Source organism: Camellia sinensis, chromosome 4 (genome assembly GCF_055761805.1).
Source record: "Camellia sinensis isolate YWXY chromosome 4, ASM5576180v1, whole genome shotgun sequence".
Classification (NCBI taxonomy): Eukaryota; Viridiplantae; Streptophyta; class Magnoliopsida; order Ericales; family Theaceae; genus Camellia; species Camellia sinensis.
This window is the reverse complement of record NC_138964.1, coordinates 176,277,542-176,304,890: the sequence shown is the minus strand read 5'-3', so window position 1 is coordinate 176,304,890 and position 27,349 is coordinate 176,277,542. Positions and strand designations below refer to the sequence as shown.

The window sequence follows — 27,349 nt, the reverse complement described above, 5'->3', positions numbered from 1 at the left end:
GTACATATAAACGGAAATTTTGTTCATAAATCAAAAGAAACAAAGTCTTAAACATTCACAAAACATACCCATGAGACTTGACTTAGTCCGAAACCTCCTCAAGAGGCACAAAAGGTGGCTGATAAACACAAAATCCTTCAGGCAACATCTTAAGCCTGGTCACGAGCTTACTCACCTACATACATAAATAAATAGTGAGCGGAAGCCCAGTGAATAATAACAGAGTAAATGGTTAAATAAATGATGTCCCATAACTAATTCAGAAACCAGAGTTCATATCGAAACAGATTCACATTTGTATTCTTGTTCTGAGCATGTACAAAAATTGAAGTTCATACTTAATCTTACATGGCTTATCCGTTAGTGTTAATAAGTCTCATACAGAACATCAAAGGTCATACTTGTCAGTTCCATAAGGAACCTCCGACTGGGTACATATAACTTGTCAGTTCCATAAAGGAACCTCTGGACTGAGAACAGATAACTTGTCAGTTCCATAAAGGAACCTCTAGCCGGGTACAGATAACTTGTCAATTCCATAAGGAACCTCCGGTCTGGGTACAGATAGCATACTTGAATCACAGATTTAATGTCACAAATATTTGTCAAAATTGGACAATCATTCATAGTACAAAACATAACATTTCATAAAACAGCTCTTGTTCCACATACAAAAAATAATTTAACTTGAACATAGCTTAACTAAGTTATTACTCACAGATAACAAATGGCTCCAAGTAAACGGACAGAGTAGGCAAATCAAATATCTTGTGGCGCATGACTTACACAAATACAGAATGAATACGTACTGAATTACACACCCAGAATCATTAACTTGGTTCTTTCTTGTCTTGGTGTGTTTCTACTTCTTATCCCCATTATTGTGTCTTAATCTTGGCTTAGGAATGCCTAGGATGCAATGAGGATGTTAAAATGCAGTTGAAAACACTTAACAAAACTTGCTGAAAACAAGGTCCTCGCTCGAGCGCAACTTCCTTCACTCGAGCGAACATGCAAAATGTGAGTGGTCACTCGAGCGCAACTTCTATCGCTCGAGCAATCTGTAAACTTTTGCAAAAGTGCTGGTTGCTTGATTTTTTCGCTCGACGCTCGCTCAAGCACGAGACTCATACCCTCGCTCAAGCACGAGACTCATACCTTCACTCGAGCACAACTTTTGTCGCTCGAGTGGTCTGCAAGACACGCAAACTTCTGGGAGCATGCATTTTACGCTCGAGCCAACTTTTGATCGCTCAAGTGGAAGTGTGAAAATGAAAGTGGTCGCTTGAGCGCAGGATTTGTCGCTCGAGTGTGGAAACAAAATTCTGGAATTTCCAGATTTGCTTCCAAGCTTCAAATTCAACTCCAAAGCTGTAAATCATGGTTTCTTGGGCAAAAAACTTGAGGAAACTCTTGTAAACTTAGAAAACATGGTGAATTCAAAATCAATTCCACAAAATCAAGGTTCAAGAACATGTGATGTATGTTTGAATCATATTAGTTTTTTTTTTTTTAAATGATATATATAATTTTAAGAATTAACCATTTATTTTTTGTAATACAAATTTGGTTCAAACGTATAGTTATCGATATTCGATTATTTTATTTTTTGTATAAATATTTTACTCAACAAGTCTTAAAAGGTGAACGGTTGGACTTGTGGTGGCTCTACGGGTCCTTCAAGTTCTCTTATGTTCAGATGTGAATATACAAAAATAAATCTAAATTATACATTAATATTTTTAATTAAAATTCAGAACATATATTTTGAATATGCAATATTACTAAAATGGTTTGGTTTCTTTTATATTTACGTCTCAATTTAAGAGAACTTGAGAAAATCGTGAGATCCATCACAGGTTCCTTTTCAATTAACCAACTGTTTATTTTGTAAAACTCTCAAATAATGTGTATCATTTATAGAAAAAAAATTAATTCGATTCAACAATCGTAATCTTATTATTTTATCATAATTATTTTAAAAAAATAAACAATACATATACGTTTAAAAATAAATTATTTATTTTTTTAAAAAATAATTTATATCATGAAAACAAACTCGTCAACAGATGGAGAATTTGAGATATGAACAGATCGAACTAACTAGGTTGAGGTTATTTTAGTCACAAAAGATAAAATATATTATTTTAGTCATAACAAATAAAATATCACATCTAGCACATAATTATTACATTCTTCTCACAAAACAAAATTAAAAAAAACAAAAAAAATTTCCCAAACTAAACTTTTTAATACATGCTAAAATAGTCAAAAAAAAAAACAAAAAAAAAACAAAACAAAAAATTAAAAACCAACCCACTCCCACACCGAGGCTATATTATGTTTTGAATTTGAGATATGATACTCACTGGAACGTGGTCACGCGAAAGTGGAGATGCCTAATCGTGCAACGCACGTTGAGTCGACACGTGGTATACAGTAGAGAATAGGTAGAAAAAAGGAAGAGGTACCGAGTCAGTGTATTTCGTGAATTCTATAATAATCTGGATCAGTTTCTCAAAAACTCCTTCACACACAGTCAACACACACTCTCTTCTCTCTCTCTCTCTCTGTCTCGCTTCTTCAGGGACCAAGATAGCAAAATAGCGATGGCGAATTCTTCCAAGAGAAGCGTCCTCATACTATGCGGCGATTACATGGAAGATTACGAGGTCTTTTTCTCCACAATACACACTTGTTCATTCATGCCCCTTTTTTTTTTTGTTTTTTGTTTGATCATTAAAAAATGATATAATGGATTTCAGGTGATGGTTCCGTTTCAAGCATTGCAAGCATACGGAGTGTCGGTTGATGCAGTTTGCCCCGGTAAGAAATCCGGAGACATCTGCCGCACTGCTATTCATCAGGCCTCTCCTCATCAGGTGTGTATATATATATATATATATAATAGTCAATTTATGTCACTTTTACAAAGTTCTATGGATTTCATTGATTTATTTCTCACAATTTGTTACTATTTTGATTAGTCACCATATTTATGCTGTCAATCGAGTACCTACATAGCGGACATGTGTATAGGTCGAGTTATCAGTTCTACACTGTTAATTTCATTGTCTCGACAACTCTCATATATTTATAGGACACACTTATAGAGTATGTTTGATTGTCGGATGCTAGAGACCCACAATTTGAATCACATAATTCACCTACAATGATGTGACAAGGGAATTGAGTCTTCTATTATTGAGTTTGTTCGCATCAAAAGTTGATACGCGTGTCAAATTGGGGGGTAATTTTATAGGAATCTCAAACATTTTCTCCATATATATTAGACTAATTAAATTGATAAACTGTTACTTTTATTTCATATCATTTTCTTATCTGCAAAACAAGAATCTAAAACCAAGGGAGCTACTACGGTACACATCTTTTTTAAAAAGGATACACTATATGCACTCAATCACAATGTACACAATATAATCATAATGTTCTGTAATAAACACCATAACAAGTTGTAATTTTTCTCATTAAAATGGTTTCTAACATTTCTTGGCGTTAATGATTTGTAACATTTTTACTGCGCCATTCATAGCACAATGTTTATAACTTTCACTTTAGAGGCGTGTGCCATAGATTCACTCATTCTTAATTTTTATCACTAAGTGACAGACTCGTGTATCATTTTTTATGGTGAGGTTAGCACTGGCGGAGCTAGTGTATATTGAGTGGTGTCACTTGACACCACTCAACTATGAAATTTTTTAAAATAAATATGAAATTTATCCAAAGTATTTGAGAGATTTTACAAATTGAACCCAGAGAAAAAAGGGAGAATTGTTATTCCTTTTTAACTTTGTTATAAATACACTCTAAAAATTTGTTTTTAGTGTTTAAAATTACACATATATGATTCTTAATTCACATTAGAATACAATTTTTGGATAAAATTTATAAATAATTGTAGTGAAAATAGCAACTACAATTGTCATGCTCATCAATTCTACCAATTACAACTACTAATGTGAAAATATCTTTTGCTTAATGCAAAGTGATAATTTTTTAATTTATTCAAAGTGAAGATTGAATCAATGATTATTTGGCCATATATAAAAAAAAAATATATTTGATAGCATAAGTAATAAGGTTATTGTATAGCAATTTTAAAAAAATGAAAACTTGTGAACAGTTATGTTAATCTAGATCTTTGCTTGATTTTGTTGAAGTATTAATTTCTCAACTTTTGTTTTATATGTAATTTATTAAATTTGAATTATTTTGTCGATATGATTGAAAATATTTAAAATTATAGAATAAAATTTGATTTTGATATAGGTTGTGTAGAAGATATATTGACATAATGATACTGATGATAGTTGTTAATGACCCTACTGACCTAAAATCCTAGCTACACCAAGGATACTATTAGATGCATGCGTGAAGTTTTTAAAAAAGGTGTAAGAGAACCTGTTTGGTGTGCAAGATTTTGATATACAAGCTGCAAACAAGGATTAGATAATAATATTGAATCTGATGAGTTTTATGATTAAAACTGGAAAATTGATTTAGATTGGGATTACTCTTCTAATTTTAATTTTTATTTATTTATTTCTCTCCATAATCACAGTCAAAGTGGGATTTGTTGTGGCAAATGTTTTTTTGGAATTACCTCCATCATCTTTGAGATTGAGTACTTTTTTTCTTTTTCTTTTTTTGTTTAGTTCTGGGATGAATGTTTGTTCTGCAATTTTATGAAAGTAGTTAAACTTTCTCATCCCTACATTCATGGAAGCAATATCGAAACATCTTTTTTCTGCTCCAAATAGACACCAAAACTGTGGCAAGGATGGTCTAGATTCCCCTCTAACGTCATGAGTCACACATGTTAAAATCAGTTTTAGTTGTTCTTTCTATTTCCTGTTGTTTGTAGTAACTGTTAGGTTTCTTGTCCAATTCAAACTAGGAGAGAATGAATTCTACACAGAAAACCTCTAGTATGTAGTAGGCCCGTTATTACCGTTTATGTATCATGTATTCCTGGTGGGTTATATTTGATGATCGTGCATATTGACCAAGTGGAGCTGTGTCTTTAAAGAGCACTTGTGGGATAACAGATGGGTAAAATCACTTTTTCCATTTACTTCTGCAGCTCTGCTGGTCAATGAATATGAAGTAGGAGTAAGTTTAATTAACCTAACATCCTAATAAGATGCTTTCATCTCCTCCTTTTAGCTATTCCTAGGCATGCTCACTTATTTTTAATTGTTGCAGACATATTCTGAGTCAAGGGGTCACAACTTCACTCTTAATGCAACATTTGATGAGATTGAAGTGAGCAAATATGATGGGTTGGTACTTCCCGGAGGACGGGCTCCGGAATATCTTGCCATGAATGATTCTGTTTTAGACTTAGTGAAAAAGTTTTCCAACTTCGGAAAGCCAATTGCATCTATTTGCCATGGGCAACTGATCTTGGCAGCTGCAGGGTCAGTTAAAGGTCGGAAGTGCACGGCATATCCTTCTGTGAAACCTGTACTCATTGCTGCAGGAGCTCATTGGGTGGAACCAGAGACCTTTTTGGCTTGCAATGTTGATGGTAATATCATAACCGGGGTTACTTATGATGGGCATCCTGAATACATCCAGCTTTTTGTGAAGGCACTAGGAGGCACCATAACTGGTTCTGATAAACGGATTCTATTTCTTTGCGGGGTAAGTGATAATTTTTTTGTTTAAGCAGAAAAGGGCTTTAGGATATTCTTTACATTAGGACCTCTGTTTCATGACCCCTGCCTCTGTGTGTCACAGAAAGTTTAATCTATTCTATTATATATGTGAAGGCCTCTGGTGGTGTTGACATTTTGTGTCTCATATTTTGGGTTTTCCCGAAACATCCTTGTACTATGTGTTTTTGTAAAAATTACGGACAGAGGAGGAGGGGTTTGGAACCCATGACCATGGGGGATTTAATAATGAGGGCTCTTTCCATTTTAGCAACACACACTATATGGGCATATTTCTTTGTCATTATTCTTATAATGTTATTTTTTTCAAGTTGCACACGCAACGTGTGTGCGGACCACTAGCTTTAGATAAGTGCAACATTGGCAGGTAGAATAGGAGTGACTAAAGCATGATACAAAAATGGTGCTCTTGCACCAGAAGCTTTATACGTGAGCACGATATACCACTTAAAGTATGCAATAAATGGGAACTTCTGTTGCAGTAACACACACTGAAACCCATGGAATCTGTTCTTACTTCTTATTTATTAGTTTTTCTTTCCTGCAAAGGCTGGGGTCACCCCTTTTTCTTTAACTCTTGAGAGTTCATATAGTCTCAAATCTTGTTGCCTTTTCCTTTGAATTTACGAGTATATTTTGGATGTTCATGGGTATAAATGTCTTTTACACACAATCTTGGCCCTAATAATATTGCAGTTGGTGCTGATGTCACAACTTGTCTATTGTTTAAATTAGACAATTGAAATTCCTAGTTGGAAGATAAATGATTTCTGCTTGTACTTATAAAATCATGATTTGGTGGTGGGTCTTGGAGCTATGCAATTGCATCCTTGACCTAATTAAACTGTTGTCATGTCAAAATATGTTGGTATGGTGTACTCTCAGTTTTCTTGAGCAGCATGAGAGATAAAAACTGCAACTCCTGATTGCAAAATTCATCTCAGTTTGTGAAAGTCTGTGGCCTTAAATTTGCTTATAATCCCAACAACTAATATTCACTTCTGGAGTTCTTAATGTATTGTCAAAGTTCTAAGGAGCATGAACACTTCTAAAGAGGTGTCGTGTTGACACGACACTCATGACTTGGGCATGTTTTAGACACTTGGGAAACCTGTGTCTATTGCTTAGACATACATGTTACAAGTTTGAATAAACAATCTCGGAATCCAATGATAAAAGAAAACTAATGTAAGTTTGTATCTATTATTCTCCTCCTTTGGACTTTAAAAATTAGTGTTACATTGTATTTGGTTATTGTCTATGAATATATTCATATACATGACATAAGAAGTGCTTCTCCTTATATATGACATATAAATAAATATATTAAACTATATGTTTTGCATGTGTCCTGCCCATGTCATGTCCTACATTTCTTTTAGAAAATCTGGTGTCTTGTGTCTGTGTCTTTGCTTTTTAGTTGAAGTTTTATTGAATGGAATTACCTATTATGGTTGGAACTGAAAATGAGGTTCCAAAAGGTGTACTTTATTGTATTGCAAGAATTTAATTTGGTGTAGGATGGTTGAAGTTATAGATAGTACCTGCCAAGAAATTAAATTTACGGATAAAGGAACCATCTTGGGAATTTCTTGAAATGAAAAAGAAGTTTAGGTTTGCAGAAAATTTGAAGTTTGTATAAGTATTGCCAAAATCAAACCCCTACTATCAATGCTGCGATTCAGAGCAGTCAACGGCCAAAGCATCTCAACCTTAGCAAGTGACTTCAGTTCATTGTGAGGGATGAAATGCCTGGACAGGGCACAGATAAAGTGACCAGGTTTTCTCATATCACGAAGCCTGTCCTCTAGAGGAAACAGCAATAAACTGAATGAGCCTGCAAAACGCCAAAAAATAAAAAAAAAATAAAAAATAAAAAATTCAAACAAGAGCTGACCCTTTTAACGCTGTAACATCTGGTGATGTATGTCTCGGTATAAACTATTAAGTATGTTTGTCTTATGTTGTCTAAACTATTACATAAGTTGTTCTTATGTTTTTGTAGACGTCCCCGAACGCTCCCGGGAGGAACGAGCTCCCGTTCCGTTCATTTGGGGTCACTACAGCTCAGGACTCTCAATTTGTCACGATTCTTAATCTGAACCAAAGAGTCCAAATCCGGCAAATCGTTTTGAGAAACAGATTTTTGAAAAGAAGTGCCAAACATGGACTGCTTTGCCAGATACAGAGTCGCCACCTAAATATTTTTTATGGGGGAATTTAGGAAACCCTGACTCGGTGCCAAAGGCCACGTGTCCGTCATCACCAAAGTTGTCTCGGCTCGGGAACTTGGGTACGATTGGGGAAGGTCACTTCGTGAGCACCCCCGCTCGCCCGATCAAAGATCGGCCTCTACTAACCATGATATCTATTTTTGAAAACATTGTGTGTTCTTATTCCGGTTATTAGCCTAGATTACTATGTGATGCGCACAGCATACAAGTATAGACTGGATCGCCTGAATTGGAACAAAACATTTCATGTTTGTTTGTTTGAAAATGGTTTGATGGTGCTACTCGCAAGTAGGCTGAGACGTGGATTTGCTACCCTCAGGTGGGCTTAGAAAACATGATTTTTGCCACTATCTAGTGGGCTTAAAATACACATTTGATGATTTGTTCCAATCCAAATAACCCAACCTTCACCCACAGGCATTCAGGCAGTTATATCACATAAGCAAATAGACTCATGGTAAGCATGCTATTCATGGCAGTCACTCACACGCATGCAAGGATGCTAAAGCATAAAACTTACCGAGTACTCCAAGCCAAAACAGAAACTATGTTAGAAATCATGCATGGTCCTAAACATACAGAAATGCCTAATGCAACACATGCAAAATGCAACTATAGTAGGCTCGGCTATTCTAAACATGGCATATGGAATGCTACAGCTAACATGTATTCAACTTGGAATTGAAAATACAATGCAGTTAGTATGATGCGCCGAGCCCGGTGCATGCAATACAGATGAATGAATGCAAACATGCTGTCATACTGTATGCTAATTGAAACATGCCCTAATCTAACCATCATAAGCGGATAAATAAAAGGGAAGAAATACGTGGGGTTGGAAGACATACATCACACTCACGCACACTTATTACAGTTTTGCCCTCGCTCGGAGGGTCCGAATAAATATACGGTCCCGAATAAAAGAATAGTACAGTCCAAATAATACAATCCAAATAATGTACAAATTTCTAATTAATTAACGAATTAACTAAAAAAAATAAATAAACTGGCATGCAAGCCAGGGACTGCCTTGACTCTTCTCCGGGTGATGAATGATGCATGTGCGGGTTGCCTTTGCGCGGAAATCCATGGCGATGCCCCGATTAGCCTCTGTTTGCACTTTTTCTTGAAATGCGCGCCAAACTCCGGAAAGTTGCTGATTCTTGATTTTTGTTGCAACAGAGAGCAGGAAAGGGGCATAGCAATGTATTTCACAAATATATGCATGCCTCGATCCTCGTGCCACCAATCACGCATATCGATGCATGATGGCCGAGGAGCCGAATTGCGCAATTCAATGTAGAATGAATGTACATGAAAACACAACAAAACCTAACTCCATCATGGATGGTCCGGAGTGTCGGTGACTGGGGAATTGAGACGCGTTCCGTCACTCGGAGTACGAAACGCACCTCGTTTCCCGCGCCCGGGTTAACTCCTATTCCGAACACAATGCAATATGCATGACATGCATGAATGCAACTAAGATACAGCCTAGCATGCACAATGCTATGAAAATGAGATGCCTCAAAATGCGTGCACACGGGCACGCAAATCGAGGAAATGCATGAATGCGATCTAAGATACAACCTAGTATGCACTATGCTGTGAAAATGAGATGCCTCGAAATGCGTGCACACGGGCACGCAAACCGAGAAAATGACATACGCAATGCAAATGACATGGAAATATGATATAGGCTTACACTAACATGAGAGAGCCTCAGCCACACTCACATAAGAGGCCGATGGATGAAAATGAAGTGCCTCGAAATGCGTGCACACGGACACGCAAACCGAGGCAATGACATATGCAATGCAATATGGCTAAAATGGCATATAGAATGTAACATGGACTTATACTAACATGAGAGAGCCTCAGCCACACTGACATAAGAGGCCGATGGATGAAAATGAAGTGTCTCGAAATGCGTGCACACGGGCACGCAAACCGAGGCAATGGCATACGCAATGCAATATGGCTAAAATGGCATATAGAATGCAACATGGACTTACACTAACATGAGAGAGCCTCAGCCACACTCACATAAGAGGCCGATGGATGAAAATGAGGTGCCTCGAAATGCGTGCACACGGGCACGTAGGGGTGCAACTCGGGCGGGTTCGGTCGGGTTGGGGGTCTGCCCAAGCCCGACCCGAATTGTATTTGGCAGTGCCCAAGCCCGCCCAAGCCCGACCATGAACCCAAGCATTGCTGCCCAAGCCCGGCCCGAGCTTTGTATTTTGAGCTCGGGTTAGCCCGAATTGCCCGAATTGCCCGAATTATCCGAATTGCCCGAGTCCAGAAACCTGTAGGTAGATCTAAGGGTAGACATAAAAGATGCTAATCTAATGGTAGAAGACTAACAAAAAATAAATAAAAAATAAAAATTAAGACTAACTCTTTTACTTAATAGAAGACTAACCAAAAAAAAAAATAAAAAATAAAAATTAAGACTAACTCTTTTACTTAATTTATATATATTATATAATTTATTAAATTATATATATATATTATATATTATATAATTTATATAATATATTAAATTCAATTCGGGTTCGGGTTCGGGTTCGGGTTGCTCGGGTTGGCCATTGGTTCTGCCCAAGCCCGGCCCGAATTGCAATTCGGGCATCAAAATTTTGCCCAAGCCCGTCCAGATTGCAAGATATAGTTGCCCAAGCCCTAAAAAAACTCGGGCTGGGCTCGGGTTGCTCGGGTTGAGCCCGCCCGAGTTGCACCCCTACGCAAACCGAGACAATGGCATACGCAATGCAATGGCATGGAAAATGATATGCAAACATGCTAATGGAATTTCAGCACTGAAATGTGGGAGAAAACAACCCCGAAATGAGGCGAAAGTGCACCCGATGCATGGAATCTCTCCCGAAATGCAAAATTAGGCACATAGAATGAACTACAGCTATACAAAGCATGCATAATTGGTACATGGAATGAAAAGACAGAAGCAAGGCAGCCCCAAGATAAGCATTTTTACAGTTCAAAGCATGGCCAAATAGCAAACATAAATAGGGCAAAACTAGCATGCAAAAATGGCCCTAAATGTGAGACAAAGAAGCAACTCACAGCTGCTGACCCCAAACAGGTTAGGGGCCTTCTACAATATTGAAGAGGGGACAAAAATATGATGTTTTACAGAACTGTAAAAAGCCCAAAAACAAATATAGGTATGGCTAAGCTCTTATGCAAGAATTGGACCGAAAAATGGACAAAGAAGCAAGTGGTAGATGCAAAGCCCAAACAAAAAAATACTCTTCTACAACACTGAAAAGGGGCTAAAAATATGAACATTTACAGTAGATGGCAAGCCCCAAATCAATATACAAACATGCCCAAAATGCAACGCAAGATATAGGCCTATGTTACATGGACTCGTCACTTTGGGGCGAAGTACCCGTGTCGACACGACACGACACGGGTGCGGGTGTGAGATCTGTGTCGGATTCACCTCATCTCTCTCGGACACGGCATTTTACAGACAGCAAAGAAATGGAAGAGGAGAAAGGAAGAAAACCTGGTCACTGGTCACTGTTGGCTTCGATCATCGATCACGATTAGGGCTCTCACTATTGATCACGATCGTCTTCGTCTAGGGCTTCGATCGTCTTCGTCTAGGGCTTCGATCACTGTCGATCTCGACCTCGAGCTCGATCGTCTTCGTCTCTCTCTTCGTTTCTGCTTCTCTCTCCCTCTTCGTCTCGTCTCTGCTACTCTCTCTCTCTCTCGTCTCTCAATCTGTTCTCTCTCTTCGCCTCTGATTTAATGATCATATATAGTGATCATATATAATATATATAATATAATTTATATAATTTATCATATATATAATTTATATAATTTATCATATATAATAATAATTTTTATAAATTATTATTCAAGTATTACATTTACATTAATATATAATATATATAGTATAAATTACATTAATATAATAATATGTAATATTATTCATCTAAAAAAAATTATATAATACAATAGATATTATATAAATTATATAGATATTATATAATAATTATTGTATAACATATAAGATATTTATAAGATAATATATACTTATATATATTAATAAAAATAAATAAACACATATATGTAAAATAATTATTTGTTATTTATATAATATAACTCATCTTAATAACTATATTTAAAATATATATATATATATATATATTTAACGTATCCCCGTACCCGTATCCAAATTTGGATACATATCCACGTATCTTTAATTTTTAATTTTGAAGTGTCCGACCCCTAGATACGCACCCACACCCGATCCTCGTACCCGCGTCCGTGTAACTTAGATATAGGCCAACAAAGGGGTATAACATGAAGTATGCAAAATATTCATCAAATAGCCAAGGACCCTTAATGAAACATGACAAGGGGGTCAAACTATGGCCACTTTCAGTTCTGATCATGGCCGAAAAACAGAAGCAAGATAAGCTAAAAAAACATGCAAAAATGAGGACCAAAGAGGGGTATAATGGTAAGTGATACATGGAGGTCCCAAACAAGGATGAGCCCTTCTTCAATGTAGAAGAAGGGCTCAAAATAAGCCTAACCACAGTTTACATCATGCTAGAAAACAGATCACACATAGGCTAAAAGAATCATGCAAAATAATGGCATACAAAGGGGTAATGAAGAAAGTGCCAAAAATAAGCTTCAAACTGTAATAAGCCCTTAATGAAACATGGAATATAGCTCAAAAAAATGGCATTTTATGTTTTGGTCGGAGCTCAAAACAGCAAGCAAAGAGGCTAAAAAAATGAGGCAAAAATGAGCTAGAAAGAGGGAGAAGAGTGCTCACCCTTGAAGACCCAACCTTTGCTGCCTTTAGGACTGAAAAATGTTGCCTCTTAGCTGCTGGAAAGCCACTCCTATCTGCTGGAATGGAGTAGTGGTGGTGGTGCTTGGTGGTGGTGGTGAAGAAATGGGTGTAGAAACTTAAGGATTTTGAAGCTTAGAATTATAGAGAGATAGAGATACAATATAGGAGCTCCAAATAGTTTTTTTCTAACCCTTAATACAGACCTGGGATGCTGTATATATAGGCAAAAGGGGTGGAAAAATGGGGGGGAAAAATGGAGGGAAAAAAATGGAGGGAAAACAATCCAAGTTTCCCTCCAAAAAAGCCAAAAAGTGGGATATAAAGGCAAGTGGTAGCTGCTGGACCCAAATGACCGAGAGCCCTTCAACAAAGTTGAAGAGGGGCTCAAAACAAGACACTTTGTAGTTTACGACTAAGTCCAAAACAGTTCACAAGTAAGCCTAAAATACCGCGCAAAAATAGGCCTAAAAGAGCGTTAAAGAAGCAAGTGATAGGAAGAGATCTCAAACAACAAAAGGTCCTTAATCAAACATGAAAAGGACCTCAAAATATGACTATCTCAAGTTCGGGTCGGAGCCCAAAAATGCAAAATGAAGGTTCGGGAGCCAAAACACGCAGTTCGGGGCCCCGAAAGTGGGCTGTTAGGCACCGGAAGTGGTGTCCGACCACGAAGTTGGTCTCTCGGACCACAGTGTCCCTCAAAAGGGAGCAAATAATACGCATGCCAAAAACCGGAGCAAATGGAAGTGGTTAGGCGGTCCCGAACCGAGGCACACGGCTTGACGGCTCCGAAAACCGGGAACCGGGCTCCGAAACGGGCAAAATGGCCTATGACCACGAAATGTAGCCCACGGCCACTGAGAGATGCTCTACGGGACCTCTCTCTCCCCTCAGGAAAAGAAACAGAGAAAACCGAGTCTGGTTCGCGAACCGAGGCAAGGTACAAAAGAATCCGGAAGTCCGGAGGCAAGGCTCGCAGCCGAGACTCTGAAACTTCTGAAGGAGCACAATATGCAACATCACCGAGCGCTTAATCGGTGACGTCTGAATCTTAAGGTTGGTCAAAAATGGGGTGTCTACAGTTTTCTGAGTAAAGTTTACCAAAAGAAGGGTGCATTGTCCTTTAATTGAGAGGGAGTGCTCAAAGGCTGTCTCATTTCCTCTAATCCATATGAATGCAATTGAATGATTATGATAGTGATAAAGCACTTAAAAGTTATTTTGCTTTGGTCTTTATATTTTGAGAACTGCCTTGATAGATGCGTCAAAGTCTTACTATTTTGGACTGAAACTATGCCTTGAAACTTTAAATAAACAATATAAGCAGTTCTTCATTGGTTGTAATGTTAAAGAAATTTCTAGTGTACAAACTGCTTCATTATATGAAATATTTAAGTTTATCATTATTCAACTCCTATTCATAATACTAGTTGTTTGCAAGTTTATCTAATGTTACAAGGCATCCTTGCTTCAATTTTTCTTTTACAGGATTACATGGAAGACTATGAGGTAATGGTTCCTTTTCAGTCCCTTCAAGCGCTTGGATGCCATGTTGATGCTGTTTGCCCCAAGAAGGCAGCGGGTGATAAATGCCCAACAGCAGTCCATGATTTTGAAGGTGACCAAACTTACAGTGAAAAACCAGGTCATAACTTTACGCTAACAGCTAGTTTTGAAGGTTTAAATGCTTCAAGCTATGATGCTCTTGTGATCCCGGGAGGCAGAGCTCCAGAATACCTAGCATTGGATGAGTCAGTTATTAAATTGGTGAAGGAATTCATGGAGGTTGGAAAGCCAGTAGCATCAATCTGCCATGGACAGCAGATTTTGTCTGCTGCTGGTGCTCTCAAGGTAGATTATTAACATTTTTGTTGCTTTAATATGAAATTTTGTTTAGCATATTTCATTGATCCAACATTTATAGCAAGAAAATTCTATTTTGTGGTGAACTTATCATCCATAGTAATTACACTTTCAATTATTGCTTTTGTGATTTTTTTAAATTTCTTGATTAGTTTTTTTAAATTGATTATCATCCAACCCCTGCTTATACTTGTACTCTAATTGAGTAGAAATTAGAGTAGAAGTTTAAATGAAAAGTTTCATTTGATATGAAGCACTCCAATGGATAAACTAAAATTTGAGTAAAATTCCCCTTCTAAAAAATAAAAAATAAAAATAGAGCAAAATTGCCAAGAGTCAAGTTTTGAGCGGATGCTAGGAGTTGGGAGTACAGGAGAATTTGGCAAATTTGGGTAAAAGCACCTGTCAAGTTTTGATTGGATAGAAATTTGAGTGAAGGAAATGGGTCTCTCTTGATTCGAGTCAAAATTTGAGTAAAACTCAATTTGGTGTCGGGAGGAAAGGAGTTTGGGGGAGAGAAATTTTAGTGGTTTACCCAAATTTAAGTTTATACAATGGCTAGTTGGCCGTCTTTGAGATATGCGGTAACAGGAGATGGTGTTCAAGGGCAGTTTGTAGATAGTGTTCTATAATTTAGTCATGATGTTTTGCATCAAAACTTTGCAATTTGAGCTTACCTTGGGTTTTTTTTGACAATTCAATATTCACGCCATCTTCCTCTGTGCTGATGAGGACATGCTTTTGTTCTCAAGTTCGATTGTGAATCTCTCCCTTTAAGTAACATGAAAATGATAGATATTTAGTCCAGAATATAATATTGGCACCCAAACTTTTCCTCAATCTTACATCAGAAAAACTGTAAATGCTATGCCAACAGTGTCATAAAGTATCAATTCTTTGCCAGTGAATGTTAGTTATGGTCCGCACATTAGTTGCTGTGTGTGTGTGTGTTTTTTTCTTTTGTCGAGAAAATGGAAGTTTGTCGGTGTGCTATTACTGTGTTCTGATTTAGTGATGGACTCTTTTGCAGGGCAAGAAATGTACTGCATACCCTGCAGTGAAACTCAACGTGGTCTTAGGTGGGGCAACATGGTTAGAACCTGATCCAATAAGTCGCTGCTTTACTGATGGGAATCTGGTAACTGGAGCAGCATGGCCAGGTCACCCTGAGTTCATTTCTCAGCTAATGGCGTTGCTTGGTGTTCGGGTATTGTTCTAACTGTTTATCATGTTTCCAGTTTGTGTATGTACATTGTCTGCAGAAAAATACAGGAAGACATGTTTATATGGCTTTCTGTGAGTACCAGTGACAAACAAATGACATTCTATGTGGTGTTGTAATGCATGGTGCTTTTCATTTTGGTTTCTGCTTTCAACTACAAATGTTTTTGCGGGTTGTGTTTCGTTTCTCTTTTCTTTTTTGTTTATTATTTATATTTAGAACAAGAACTTCATTTCATTTCCATTCAAGTAGGAGGATAAAGAGTTCAGACTTCTTATCACAATTTTGGTTCAAGGTAAAGTGTATTCAATGGGTAATCATTTACTTTGTAGTAATGTATATCAAAGAAAAAAAACTTTGAAGTGTGAGTTTTTTAATTGAGAGTCCTATCTGCTTTACTGTATTGTCAGTCGTAAGATTATATCTTAAGATATCTGTATATCAAGATTTTCACATAATGCATTGAGGCAATGAAATTTAGAGAAAGAAGATTCTTGGCCAGTGTCACGGGATGGGGTTTTGATGCATGTGTACGAATTTTATTGTGCAAAATGATTTTTAGGGATAGCTTATTATGAAATTAGGATAATTATTCAATATTCAATCTAATTTTTATTGTGAGTCTTGAGAGGCAAGAATTGATAATTGGTACTGCCGCTTTCCATTGAGAGAATCTCAATTACATTATTTAATGATTGTAAAATAATCCTACAAATTTGTTTTTGTTTTAAATTGAGAAAATTTATTACAACAATTGGTAGAGAGGATTTGAATCCACTCTAGTTGGCCAACAAGCATGACTAGTAAAAGTCCATTCTTCTGATAGACAATTAGAATTGATGCTCCATTGGCTCAGGAGAGTCTTCTTCAGTTCTGCACCGAAAAGGCACACATGTTGTCGGGTCAAAGCCTAACAATCACCATGTCCACTCTAACCTTTATGTTCCTCCACTTTTTCTTTTTGGTCACAATTGGCCCTTCCTTCCATTTTATTCTTGGGAAAATTATAAGATGGTGGGAAGGGGAAAAATAATATTTATAAAAAAGTGGAGGTTATATTTTTTCTCACCTCTTTCTCACACAATCATTCGGGGCACAAGTGATGGCTAGTAGGACTGGGTATAAGGTTATTTGAATCATATAATATGGGCGATTTTACAGATATAATATGGGTGAATGTTGTTTGGAATATGATATGATCGTGCGATGCGGGCACCCGCAACCGTAAGAATCTGTCCGCACTTTGACTTATTTTTATTTTATTATTGTACTTTTTATGAATGTAAAAGTTAATGAAGAATTATTTTTAGGTAAGTTTAGGATTTTGAATGATTTTACTTTAATTGTGTTGTTGGGTAATAAATAGTGAATGAGATTGATGATCTAGTTTAGGATTTTGAAAGATGTGTTTGTGTTAATTTATTATTTGATTTAAAAGTTTAAGATTTTAATTGATTTGTTTGTGTTAGGAATTAATTTTGTTATATTTTTAATTTTATAAGTTTTAATTTATTAATTATTAATGTTGGAGCATTTTAAAAAATGGGAGAAAAGGCCCAAAATAAATATTTACAAAATGGAGGAAAAAAGGACTTCAAAATAAATTTTTATAGAAAAAAAGTTCAATCTGCAAATTGCCGGCACATCCGTGAACCCTATCTGCACAAATTGCAATCTGCATTGCGGTCGATTACCGGTTGAATTTTTTTCAAACTGCATACATGCGAACGGGTCTAAACTAATTCGCAAACAATCCAAAACTGAACCATGACCACCTCTAGTGGCTAGGGGGCTATGATATCTGCAAAGATATGAAAAATTTTGAAAATTTTAAATTTTAAATAATGCTATACAAATAAAAAAATTATACAGAATAATATGAGTCAATATAAATTCTTCATTTTAAAATAAAATAATTATAATTATGAAGATGACTTTTATTCACAAAATTTATTCTTATGGTGTTTCTATATATATTTTGTGTAAATAATTTTGTTTGGTTCCAAAATTTTGAATCCAATTCTGTGAAAATTGAATTTTTTTGCTTTTTATATATTTTTTTTAATATTTTAAGTAATTTTTTTACTTTTTATATGCACCTAACTTAGATGTATTTAAAAAGTAAAATATTTATAAAAAAATTAATATATACACAAGAATATGAAAATGTACTAAATTTTTATAGTTTGGGTATATAGTAAATTTTTAATAGATTTTTTTTTTAAAATATTATATTTATTTATGTTAAGTGTATCTAAAAATTAAAAAATTAATTTAAAATGTTTAAAAAATTCAATAAAAATATAAAAATATAACAAATCAAAAATAAGTAGGTTCAAAATTCTAGAACCAAATAAGGTAATAGTATTAACCTTATAATTTTGTCTTTGGTCTATTGAAGTGTAAGTGAGTGTGGGCCCCAAATTCCAAGTTTCAATTCCGATAAGCCATGAAACAAAAGTGGCCTCCACAATTTATTTTAAATTAATATAATTTTTTAAAAAGCAATGCTCTATAAATTTAAAAAAATATTATAAAATTTTCTTGTTTATTAATGTTGCACCACCTACATGGGTGTTGTTTTAAATTCTAATTTTTTTTGGTATTGCTTAACACATTAGTTAGTTTAAAAAAATTATAATGTATAATATTTTCATTTAATAATTTAGTTTGATTTGTAAACTTCAATTTAAATGGGTAACCCCGTTAGATATATATATATATATATATATTTGAACAGAGGTAACCAAGTTAGATTTTTTTTGAACAGAAAAAAAATCTAGAAACTTCCTAAATTTTCTCATTAGTTTTAATTTAGTCATTGTGATTTCAATTGTAATGTTTTTGACACTTGATTTCACTTTATGTCAATTATATCTAGTATTATTAGAATTTTTTTTTATAATGGAAAATGACCATCTACACTTTATGTGATTATTTTCACTATAGAAAATGAATCTAAAAAATAAATTTATATATCGTTTTCTAATAATAATACATCATTTCTGTGTGAAACATCAATATACACCATCACAACTATCCTGCTCTTTCTTCTCCCACACAACCTAATCTTGATTCTTACAAGTACTGGTTCCCTAAAACAATAATTTTGCTACTACCACTGCACATGACAAATATTAATATACATATAAAGGACTTAATTAGTGTGGGGATGTATTTTTTGAATACCAACACGTGACAAGGTGACGCCGACGTATCAACCAAGGTGCTACGTGTCCTGGTCGTGACGCCGAGGTGATCTCGGCAAGACCGAGATTATCTCCGAAGATATCGGAATCCGAGATAAGAGGATAAAAGATAAGGGACAAGAGTCCTAGAGTAAAGAGGGAACTTGGCTAAGATAAGGATAAAACTCTTAAGGAGTTTATCTTTATCTCTTGTAAAATCCAAAGTAAGCACTGAATGGGAGTCCATAGAAGTCAGGCTTCTAGTGGGATTAGGATTGAGTTGGCTATAAAAGAGAGGCACCCCCACGGGTTTAAGGTACGTTTTTAAGACTCAAGCTTGTGAGTTTAGCACTTGATTATCTTTGAGAAATATACTGACTTGATCGTCGGAGTGCCCCCGGGTAGAAGAGCCACCGCCGGAGCCTTTTCTTTCTGTTACAAGTTAGCTAAAGCCATCTATTCTGCCGGTGCTCTCTAACTGATTACTAAATGGGCAGTGTGATCAAAAAATCACTCACACAATTTGGCGCCGTTTGTGGGAACGAAAGGAGAATAGATGGCCAGTAACGGACAGAAGGAAAACATTGGGGGCGACACTCCTGCTGGGAGTGGCAGACCAATTGACCTTGACATTGAAGGAGACAACCACAATGCAGAAACTCATGACCAAGGCCACAGAGAGAAAGACGTCGGCCAGGAGGGCGACACTTCGAAGAGGACAGACCAAAGTAAGTACTATAACGAAGATAACCTTCAGGTATGGAGGGATAGGTTCCTACGGAGGGATGAGGAAGTAAAAGAATTGGCAAACAAGTTGGCAGACCTACAGTCGGTCGTTAACTTCATGATGCAAAACAATGTCATGTAGCCACCATACCCGCTGCAGGATACGCCGATGCCAGCAACTAATACCCAGAAGGGAGGAAGAAGAACAATCCCCGAAGTCCCTCAGCACACCAGGAGCGGAAGGCACTCTCACCGACATTCCAGGGAAGTCAGACGAGAGGAGCCGAGACGAGAGGAGTCCCGAAGAACGTATCATACGAAGGACCTAGAGCCCAAAGAACATCGGCATGTTCAAGGGCAGGCGCTCTACTTTGGCACAACACATGGAGAGAGATCAAAACGAGCCCACCACAAGGTCGAAAGTAGTGTACCAAAGAGATTGAAGTCCAGAGATAACCGAGCTCCAGGGAGGAGCAAAGAAGACTTGAGAGATTATCTCAAGAGGAAACAACAGAATGCTGAAGCCGAGGTAACATCCCCGGTTAAGCCGAGGACACCATTCTCGATGGAATTGGACAAATTTGAAACACCAAAGAGATTTAGTATGCCGAGGTTCCAGATATATGATGGTAAGTCAGATCCCAACTTTCACGTTGGACTATACCTGAATTCAATGGCGTTATATAGTGGGAACGAGTTGTTGCTCTGCAAAGTATTCCCCTCATCCTTCGGGGAAATTGCATCAGATTGGTTCCATAAACTACCAAAGGGAAGCGTAAAAACTTGGAAAGGCCTGGCCGAGATGTTTGTGGCCAAGTTTGTGACAAATAAACTACAGCCCTTAAGGGTCGACGCATTGATGGCTTTAAAAATCACCAAGGATGAAGGCCTTAGGGCCTACGCAAAAAGGTACCACGAGGTGTTCAATCGAATACCTGATTGCAACCAAGAGGTGGTGGTCGTATCCTTCAAGAATGGCCTGAAAGATGACTGTCCATTACGGAAATCTTTGACAAAGACGTTGCCAAAAAGTATGGAAGAACTTATGGCGAGAATCGAGAAGTACGCCAGAGCCGAGGAAGATGCGTCGGGAAATAAAGAAACAAAGCAGGAGAAAGGAAACGGCTCGCCGAAGCGAAGCCGAGGTAACAACGGACTGACCAAACAAGAAACGGAATTGAAGGCTAAACAGGCAGTAACGACTATGTTCCGAGTCCCGATCCACAAAGTCTTGGATCAAATACGAAACCAACCCTATTTTAGACGACCGACAAGAACACTAGGGGAATTCATGGGAAGAAACGTCGGTAGGCGTTGTGCTTACCACAATGAAGAAGGGCACCCAACTCAGGGCTGCAGAGCCCTAAAAGCACACTTAGAAGACTTGGTAAGGCAAGGACATATGAGGGACCTTGTTGATGAGGCCAGGACTAGAGAAGAACAAGCAAGACTGCCTCAAGCACCAGCAGCTCTGCCTCCCCCAGCACAGCAACCACCCGCAGAAAGACCACGGGTGGTTAACGTAATTCACTCAAAGGTGAACGAAAACGACATACGAGGGGAGACCCAGAAGGTAAAACACCTACAGCACGTGAACCAGGTTGGACATAAAAGACCTCGGCCTGAAGAATGCCAGGGACCGACGATAGCCTTTTCTGAAGCCGACCTAGAGATGGTCCAGCATCCACATAATGATGCCTTGGTAGTATCCCTCCAGGTTGGGGAGTGCCAAGTGAAACGCATCCTGATTGATCAAGGCAGCTCTTGCGACATCATATATGTTAGATGTTACAAAGAGCTGGGGCTTCATACTGATGACTTGGAGCAATCCAATGGCCCGATGGTCGGCTTCAATGGAACACCGACGTGGCCACTGGGCGCAACAAGCTTGGAAGTACAAGCTGGCACTAAGAAGATCAGGACAGAATTCATGGTGATTGACACATCTTCGCTATACAACATCATCTTGGGAAGGCCATGGCTGCTGCAATGAGGGCAGTTCCCTCAACATTGCATCAACTACTGCGGTTCCCAACAGAGCATGGGATTGAAGAAGTCAGAGGAGATCAACTGCAGGCAAAGAATTGCTCCATGGCAGCAATGAAATCCACCTGCAACATTCGAGAGCCAGAAAAGGCAGAAATTGAGGATGAGGACGTAGAAGTCCTAGAAGACGTCGGCAAAGAACCAGCCCAGAAGAGCGAAGAGGCGCTAAAGAAAGTCCTCGTCTAGGATGGGGATGAAGAACGCTTCTTTCTTCTCGGCTCGGGCTTAGCCGAAGAAGAGGAAAAAGAGTTGGAGACTTTTTTAAGAGCCAACATTGAGGTGTTCGCCTGGACACCTTAGGAAATGCCTGGCATCGACCCCGAGGTCACTTGCCACAGACTGAATGTCGACAGGTCGGCAAAACCTGTGATTCAATGAGCCAGAAGACCGACGTTGATACACGTCGAAGCAGTAGAGGAAGAAGTGGACAGACTTCTGGAGGCCAGGGCCATCCGAGAAGTTCATTACCCGACATGGCTATCCAACACAGTAGTGGTAAAGAAGAAGAACGGTAAATGGAGGGTCTGCGTAGATTTTACAAGCCTGAACAAAGCTTGTCCCAAAGACAGCTTTCCTCTACCCAAGATTGACCAGTTGGTAGACGCCACATCTGGACATGGAAGGATGAGCTTCCTGAACGCTTACAGAGGATACCACCAGGTAGCCGTGTACCCCCTAGACGATGAGAAGACAGTATTTATCACCCTGAAAGGGCTGTATTGTTACAAGGTAATGCCTTTTGGGTTGAAAAACGCAGGAGCAACTTACCAAAGGTTGGTAACCAAGATGTTCAAAAACCTGATTGGCCAAACAGTAGAAGTCTACATCGACGACATGGTCGTGAAGACCAAGGAACCTAAGGGCCATCTTGCCGATCTAAAAGAGGTCTTTGATATACTCAAAACATACTGGCTCCGACTTAACGCATCGAAGTACGCATTTAGAGTTGGATCAGGTAAGTTTCTGGGGTACCTGGTTACAAGAAAGGGCATTAAGGCCAGCCCAGATCAAATCAAGGCCATCCAAGAGTTGAAGAGTCCGACGTCGGCAAAACAGGTGCAGATGCTAACTGAAAGGGCCGCAGCCCTCAACAGATTCATCAGCAGGAGTTCAGACAAATGTAAACCTTTCTTCAACCTGGTGAAGAAGGCTACGGACTTCCTATGGACTGAGGAATGTGAGGCCGCTTTGGCCGACCTAAAAAAGTATCTGACCACGGCCCCAGTCCTCTCAACACCTGAACCTGGAGAAGAACTGTTTTTATATTTGGCAGTTTCAGAACACGCAGTAAGTACAATGCTAACCCGAGAGGAAAAGGGGGAGCAAAAGGCTGTTTATTATATAAGCAAAACCTTGGCCGATGCAGAAACAAGGTACCTACCACTAGAGAAACTAATGCTGGCCTTAGTAATGGCTTCAAAGAAGCTAAACCATTGCTTTCAAGCACACAAAATTATAGTGTTAACAGAACACCCACTGAAGTCCTTGCTACAACAAGGAGACTTAACTGGAAGAATAGCAAGATGGGCAGTGGCCTTGGGCCAGTACGACCTGGAGTTCAGGCCAAGAACAGCAATTAAGGGCCAAGTTTTGGCCGGCTTCGTGGCCGAATTCACGCCAGAATCCATCGAACATCAGGCTCCGTCGAGCCAAGATGAACGATGTCCAAACAAACAAGGAGAAGCCCAGCCAAAGGCAAAAGAACAAAGAAAGGAAAAACTCAAACCCTGCAGCATTTACATCGGCGACTCCTTCCGCCTGTTTGTCGATGGGAGTTCAAACCGGCAAGGAGCGGGGGCAGGAGTAGTGTTAATATCTCCTGATGGGGAGATATTAGAACAGTCTATTCGATTGGGGTTCAAGACCACAAATAATGAGGCAGAATACGAAGCACTGATTGTAGGACTAAAGCTAGCAGTGGCAGCAGAAGCAGATGAGGTAATAATTTTTTGTGATTCACAACTTATAGTAAATCAAACAACAGGAGAGTTTGCAACCCGGGATGAGAGAATGTCGGCATACGCAAAGGAAGTCATCAGGCTGGCAGCCTTGTTTCGCAACTGTCGACTTTTTCAAGTCAGCCGAGATGATAACAACCACGCCGACGCGTTGGCCAACTTGGCAAGCTCAATGCAAACTAGAAAAACAAGAACAATAATGACTGACTATCTGTCAAGCCCGAGCATAGAACAGCCGATCACAGAGCAAGAAGCAATGTGTGTGGACTTGAGACCAAGCTGGATGGATGCAATTATTTCATTCCTAAAAGAGGAAAAACTGCCAAAAGACCATAAGGAAGCACACAAGGTCAGATTGAAGTCGGCAAGATTCAGTCTGACAGCGGACGGACATCTTTACAGAAGGTCCTTCACTGGACCCCTTTTAAGGTGTGTACACCCTTTGCAGGTTGAAGATTTTCTATACGAAATTTATGAAGGGATTTATGGAAGCCACGCTGGGGGCAGATCACTAGCTCACAGGGCCATTACCCAGGGGTATTGGTGGCCCTACATGTAAAAAGATGCAGAAGCCTACATGAAGAAGTGTGAACAATGCCAAAGGTTCGCACCTTTGATACACTAGCCAGCTGCTGACCTGAACCCTGTATTCAGTCCATAGCCATTTGCCCAATGGGGCATGGATCTCATTGGGCAGTTGCCCCAAGTAACTGGGCAAAGGAAGTACTTGCTGGTAGCAACAGATTACTTCACGAAGTAGATAGAAGCAGAACCTCTTGCCAAAATCCAAGATGTGGACGTCAAGAACTTCATATGGAGGAACATCATCACCAGATTTGGCATTCCAAGAGCAATAGTTGCCGACAACGGAACGCAGTTTGACAGCAAACTCATCAAGAACTTCTGTGCGAAATTCAAGATAAAGAATTACTTTTCAACACCAAGTTTTCCTCAAAGCAATGGGCAAGCAGAAGCATCTAACAAAGTAATTCTGGACGGGATAAAGAAGAGACTGCAGGCAGCAAAAGGAAAGTGGGTAGACGAGTTGCCCAATGTACTATGGGCATATCGGACTATGCCGAGAAGATCAACAAGGAAAACCCCCTTTGCCATGGCTTATGGCACAGAAGCAGTCATCCCACTGGAGATCGGCATCCCAGGGGTCAGAACCCAGGGAGTAGAGAATGGCACTAATGATATACTTCTAGCCCGAGATCTGGATCTCTTAGAAGAAAGAAGGGAAAAAGCTGCAATTCAGCTCGCAGCATACCAGCAGCAGCTTGCTAGAGCTTATAATAAGAAGGTCAGTCCAAGGGATTTTCAGGTCGGCGACCTAGTCCTGAGGAAAGTTGTTGGCAACAAGAAGGACCCCAGAGAGGGCAAGCTTGGCCCAAACTGGGAAGGACCCTACAGAATTACTTCGGTATTGGGCAATGGAGCATACCGACTCAAAGATAATGAGGGCAAAGCATTGCCAAGACCATGGAACACTTGTAATTTAAAATTTTTCTATCATTAGATGTTCCTTGTTATTTTTTACCGACGTCATCAATAAAATTTTAGCAGAGTTCTCCAATGACTTGTAAATTGATAAAAAATGCATAATGATTGTTTCTGAAATGATGAGAACCCAAGTGGAACTCAGGTTCACATTGGGGGCAGAGAGAAGACAGTAATGCTTAACGCTTGTTGAAATTTGTAGTAATTTACAAGTTGAAGTTAAGCCAAGATAATTATTTATCTTCACTTGTTAAAATTTGTAGCAATTTACAATTTGAAGTTAAGCCGAGATAATTGTTTATCTTCACTTGTTGAAATTTGTAGCAATTTACAAGTTGAAGTTAAACCGAAGTAATGCTTAACGCTTGTTGCAATTTGTAACAATTTACAAGTTGAAGTTAAGTCAAGATAATTGTTTATCTTCACTTGTTGAAATTTGTAGTAATTTACAAGTTGAAGTTAAACCGAAGTAATGCTTAACGCTTATTGAAATTTGTAGCAATTTACAAGTTGAAGTTAAGCCGAAAAAATTGTTTATCTTCACTTGTTGAAATTTGTAGCAATTTACAAGTTAAAGTTAAGTCGAGATAATTGTTTATCTTCACTTGTTGAAATTTGTAGCAATTTATAAGTTGAAGTTAAACCGAAGTAATGCTTAATGCTTGTTGAAATTTGTAGCAATTTACAAGTTGAAGTTAAGTCGAGATAATTGTTTATCTTCACTTGTTGAAATTTGTAGCAATTTACAAGTTGAAGTTAAACCGAAGTAATGCTTAACGCTTGTTGAAATTTGTAGCAATTTACAAGTTAAAGTTAAGCCGAGATAATTGTTTATCTTTACTTGTTGAAATTTGTAGCAATTTACAAGTTGAAGTTAAGCCGAGATAATTATTTATCTTCACTTGTTAAAATTTGTAGCAATTTACAAATTGAAGTTAAACCGAAGTAATGTTTAACGCTTGTTGAAATTTGTAGCAATTTACAAGTTGAAGTTAAGTCGAGATAATTGTTTATCTTCACTTGTTGAAATTTGTAGCAATTTACAAGTTGAAGTTACACCGAAGTAATGCTTAACGCTTGTTGAAATTTGTAGCAATTTACAAGTTGAGTTAAGCCAAGATAATTGTTTATATTCACTTGTTGAAATTTGTAGCAATTTACAAGTTGAAGTTAAACCGAAGTAATGCTTAACGCTTGTTGAAATTTGTAGCAATTTACAAATTGAAGTTAAGCCGAGATATTTGTTTATCTTCGCTTGTTGAAATTTGTAGCAATTTACAAGTTGAAGATAAACCAAAGACAAGAAACTTTCTGAGGTATATCATCGGTTGGCATAACCGAGATGTGTCACCCCGAGAAGGTTACACAAAGGAGGAAGAGTATACATATGCAGAATATTCTAAGTATAGAATCATGCAAAGGCAAAAAAGAGAGAAGACAGGAGTGCAAGCACTTAAAGAAGAAAGGTTATGTTCATTCATGAAGAAAAGGGCACATCGGCCATACAAAAAAACATATATTGTTCCAAAAGAAAAAGAAACAACAAAATACAAGTAAGAAAAAGACTTAGAGCTAAGGCTCCTCTCCTCCAGATTGTTGAATTTGAAGATCAGATACCACCTCGGCCTCCTTCTCTGCCGCTATCTCGGCGTCAATTTCTTGGAGAGTTTCTTCAACAGTCTTGACCTCAGAAGGGATGTCGGCTGGTGCGATATCGGGAACAGCTTCTTGGACAACCTCATCGCCTTCTTCATCTTGAGTCAAGTCTAGGACTTGCTTATTCTGAAGAGGGGACTTGGCCCCATCAGCATCTTTTGATTTTCTAACCAAAGCCTCGTCCTCTTCCTCCTCGGCCTCATCCTCAACATCAGATTCGCCGACATCTTCACTTGGAGTTGGGGCTGGAGGAAATGGCAAGGGAATGGCGTCGGCCTTCCGCAATGGAGAGTCATCAGGAACATTAAGCTTTTTAAGAAGGGACATCCAACCAAGGGTGAAACCCTTGTTGCATGCCTCGTTCACTTGTTTTTCGTAGGCCTCAGTAACGTCGGCCATACCCTGTGA

At 38.3% G+C, this 27,349-nt stretch overlaps 1 protein-coding gene across 1 annotated transcript; it reads left to right on the top strand.

The window, feature by feature from the left end:
• The first annotated feature begins 2,488 nt into the window (after positions 1 to 2,488).
• DJ1D (Class I glutamine amidotransferase-like superfamily protein) lies at positions 2,489 to 16,021 on the top strand. The gene is made up of 5 exons (XM_028269972.2): positions 2,489 to 2,672; positions 2,766 to 2,882; positions 5,230 to 5,670; positions 14,271 to 14,633; positions 15,676 to 16,021. Exons 1-5 carry the CDS (start codon positions 2,610 to 2,612, stop codon positions 15,862 to 15,864), a joined length of 1,173 nt encoding a protein of 390 aa, XP_028125773.1. The 5' UTR covers positions 2,489 to 2,609; the 3' UTR covers positions 15,865 to 16,021.
• Positions 16,022 to 27,349: the final 11,328 nt, after the last annotated feature.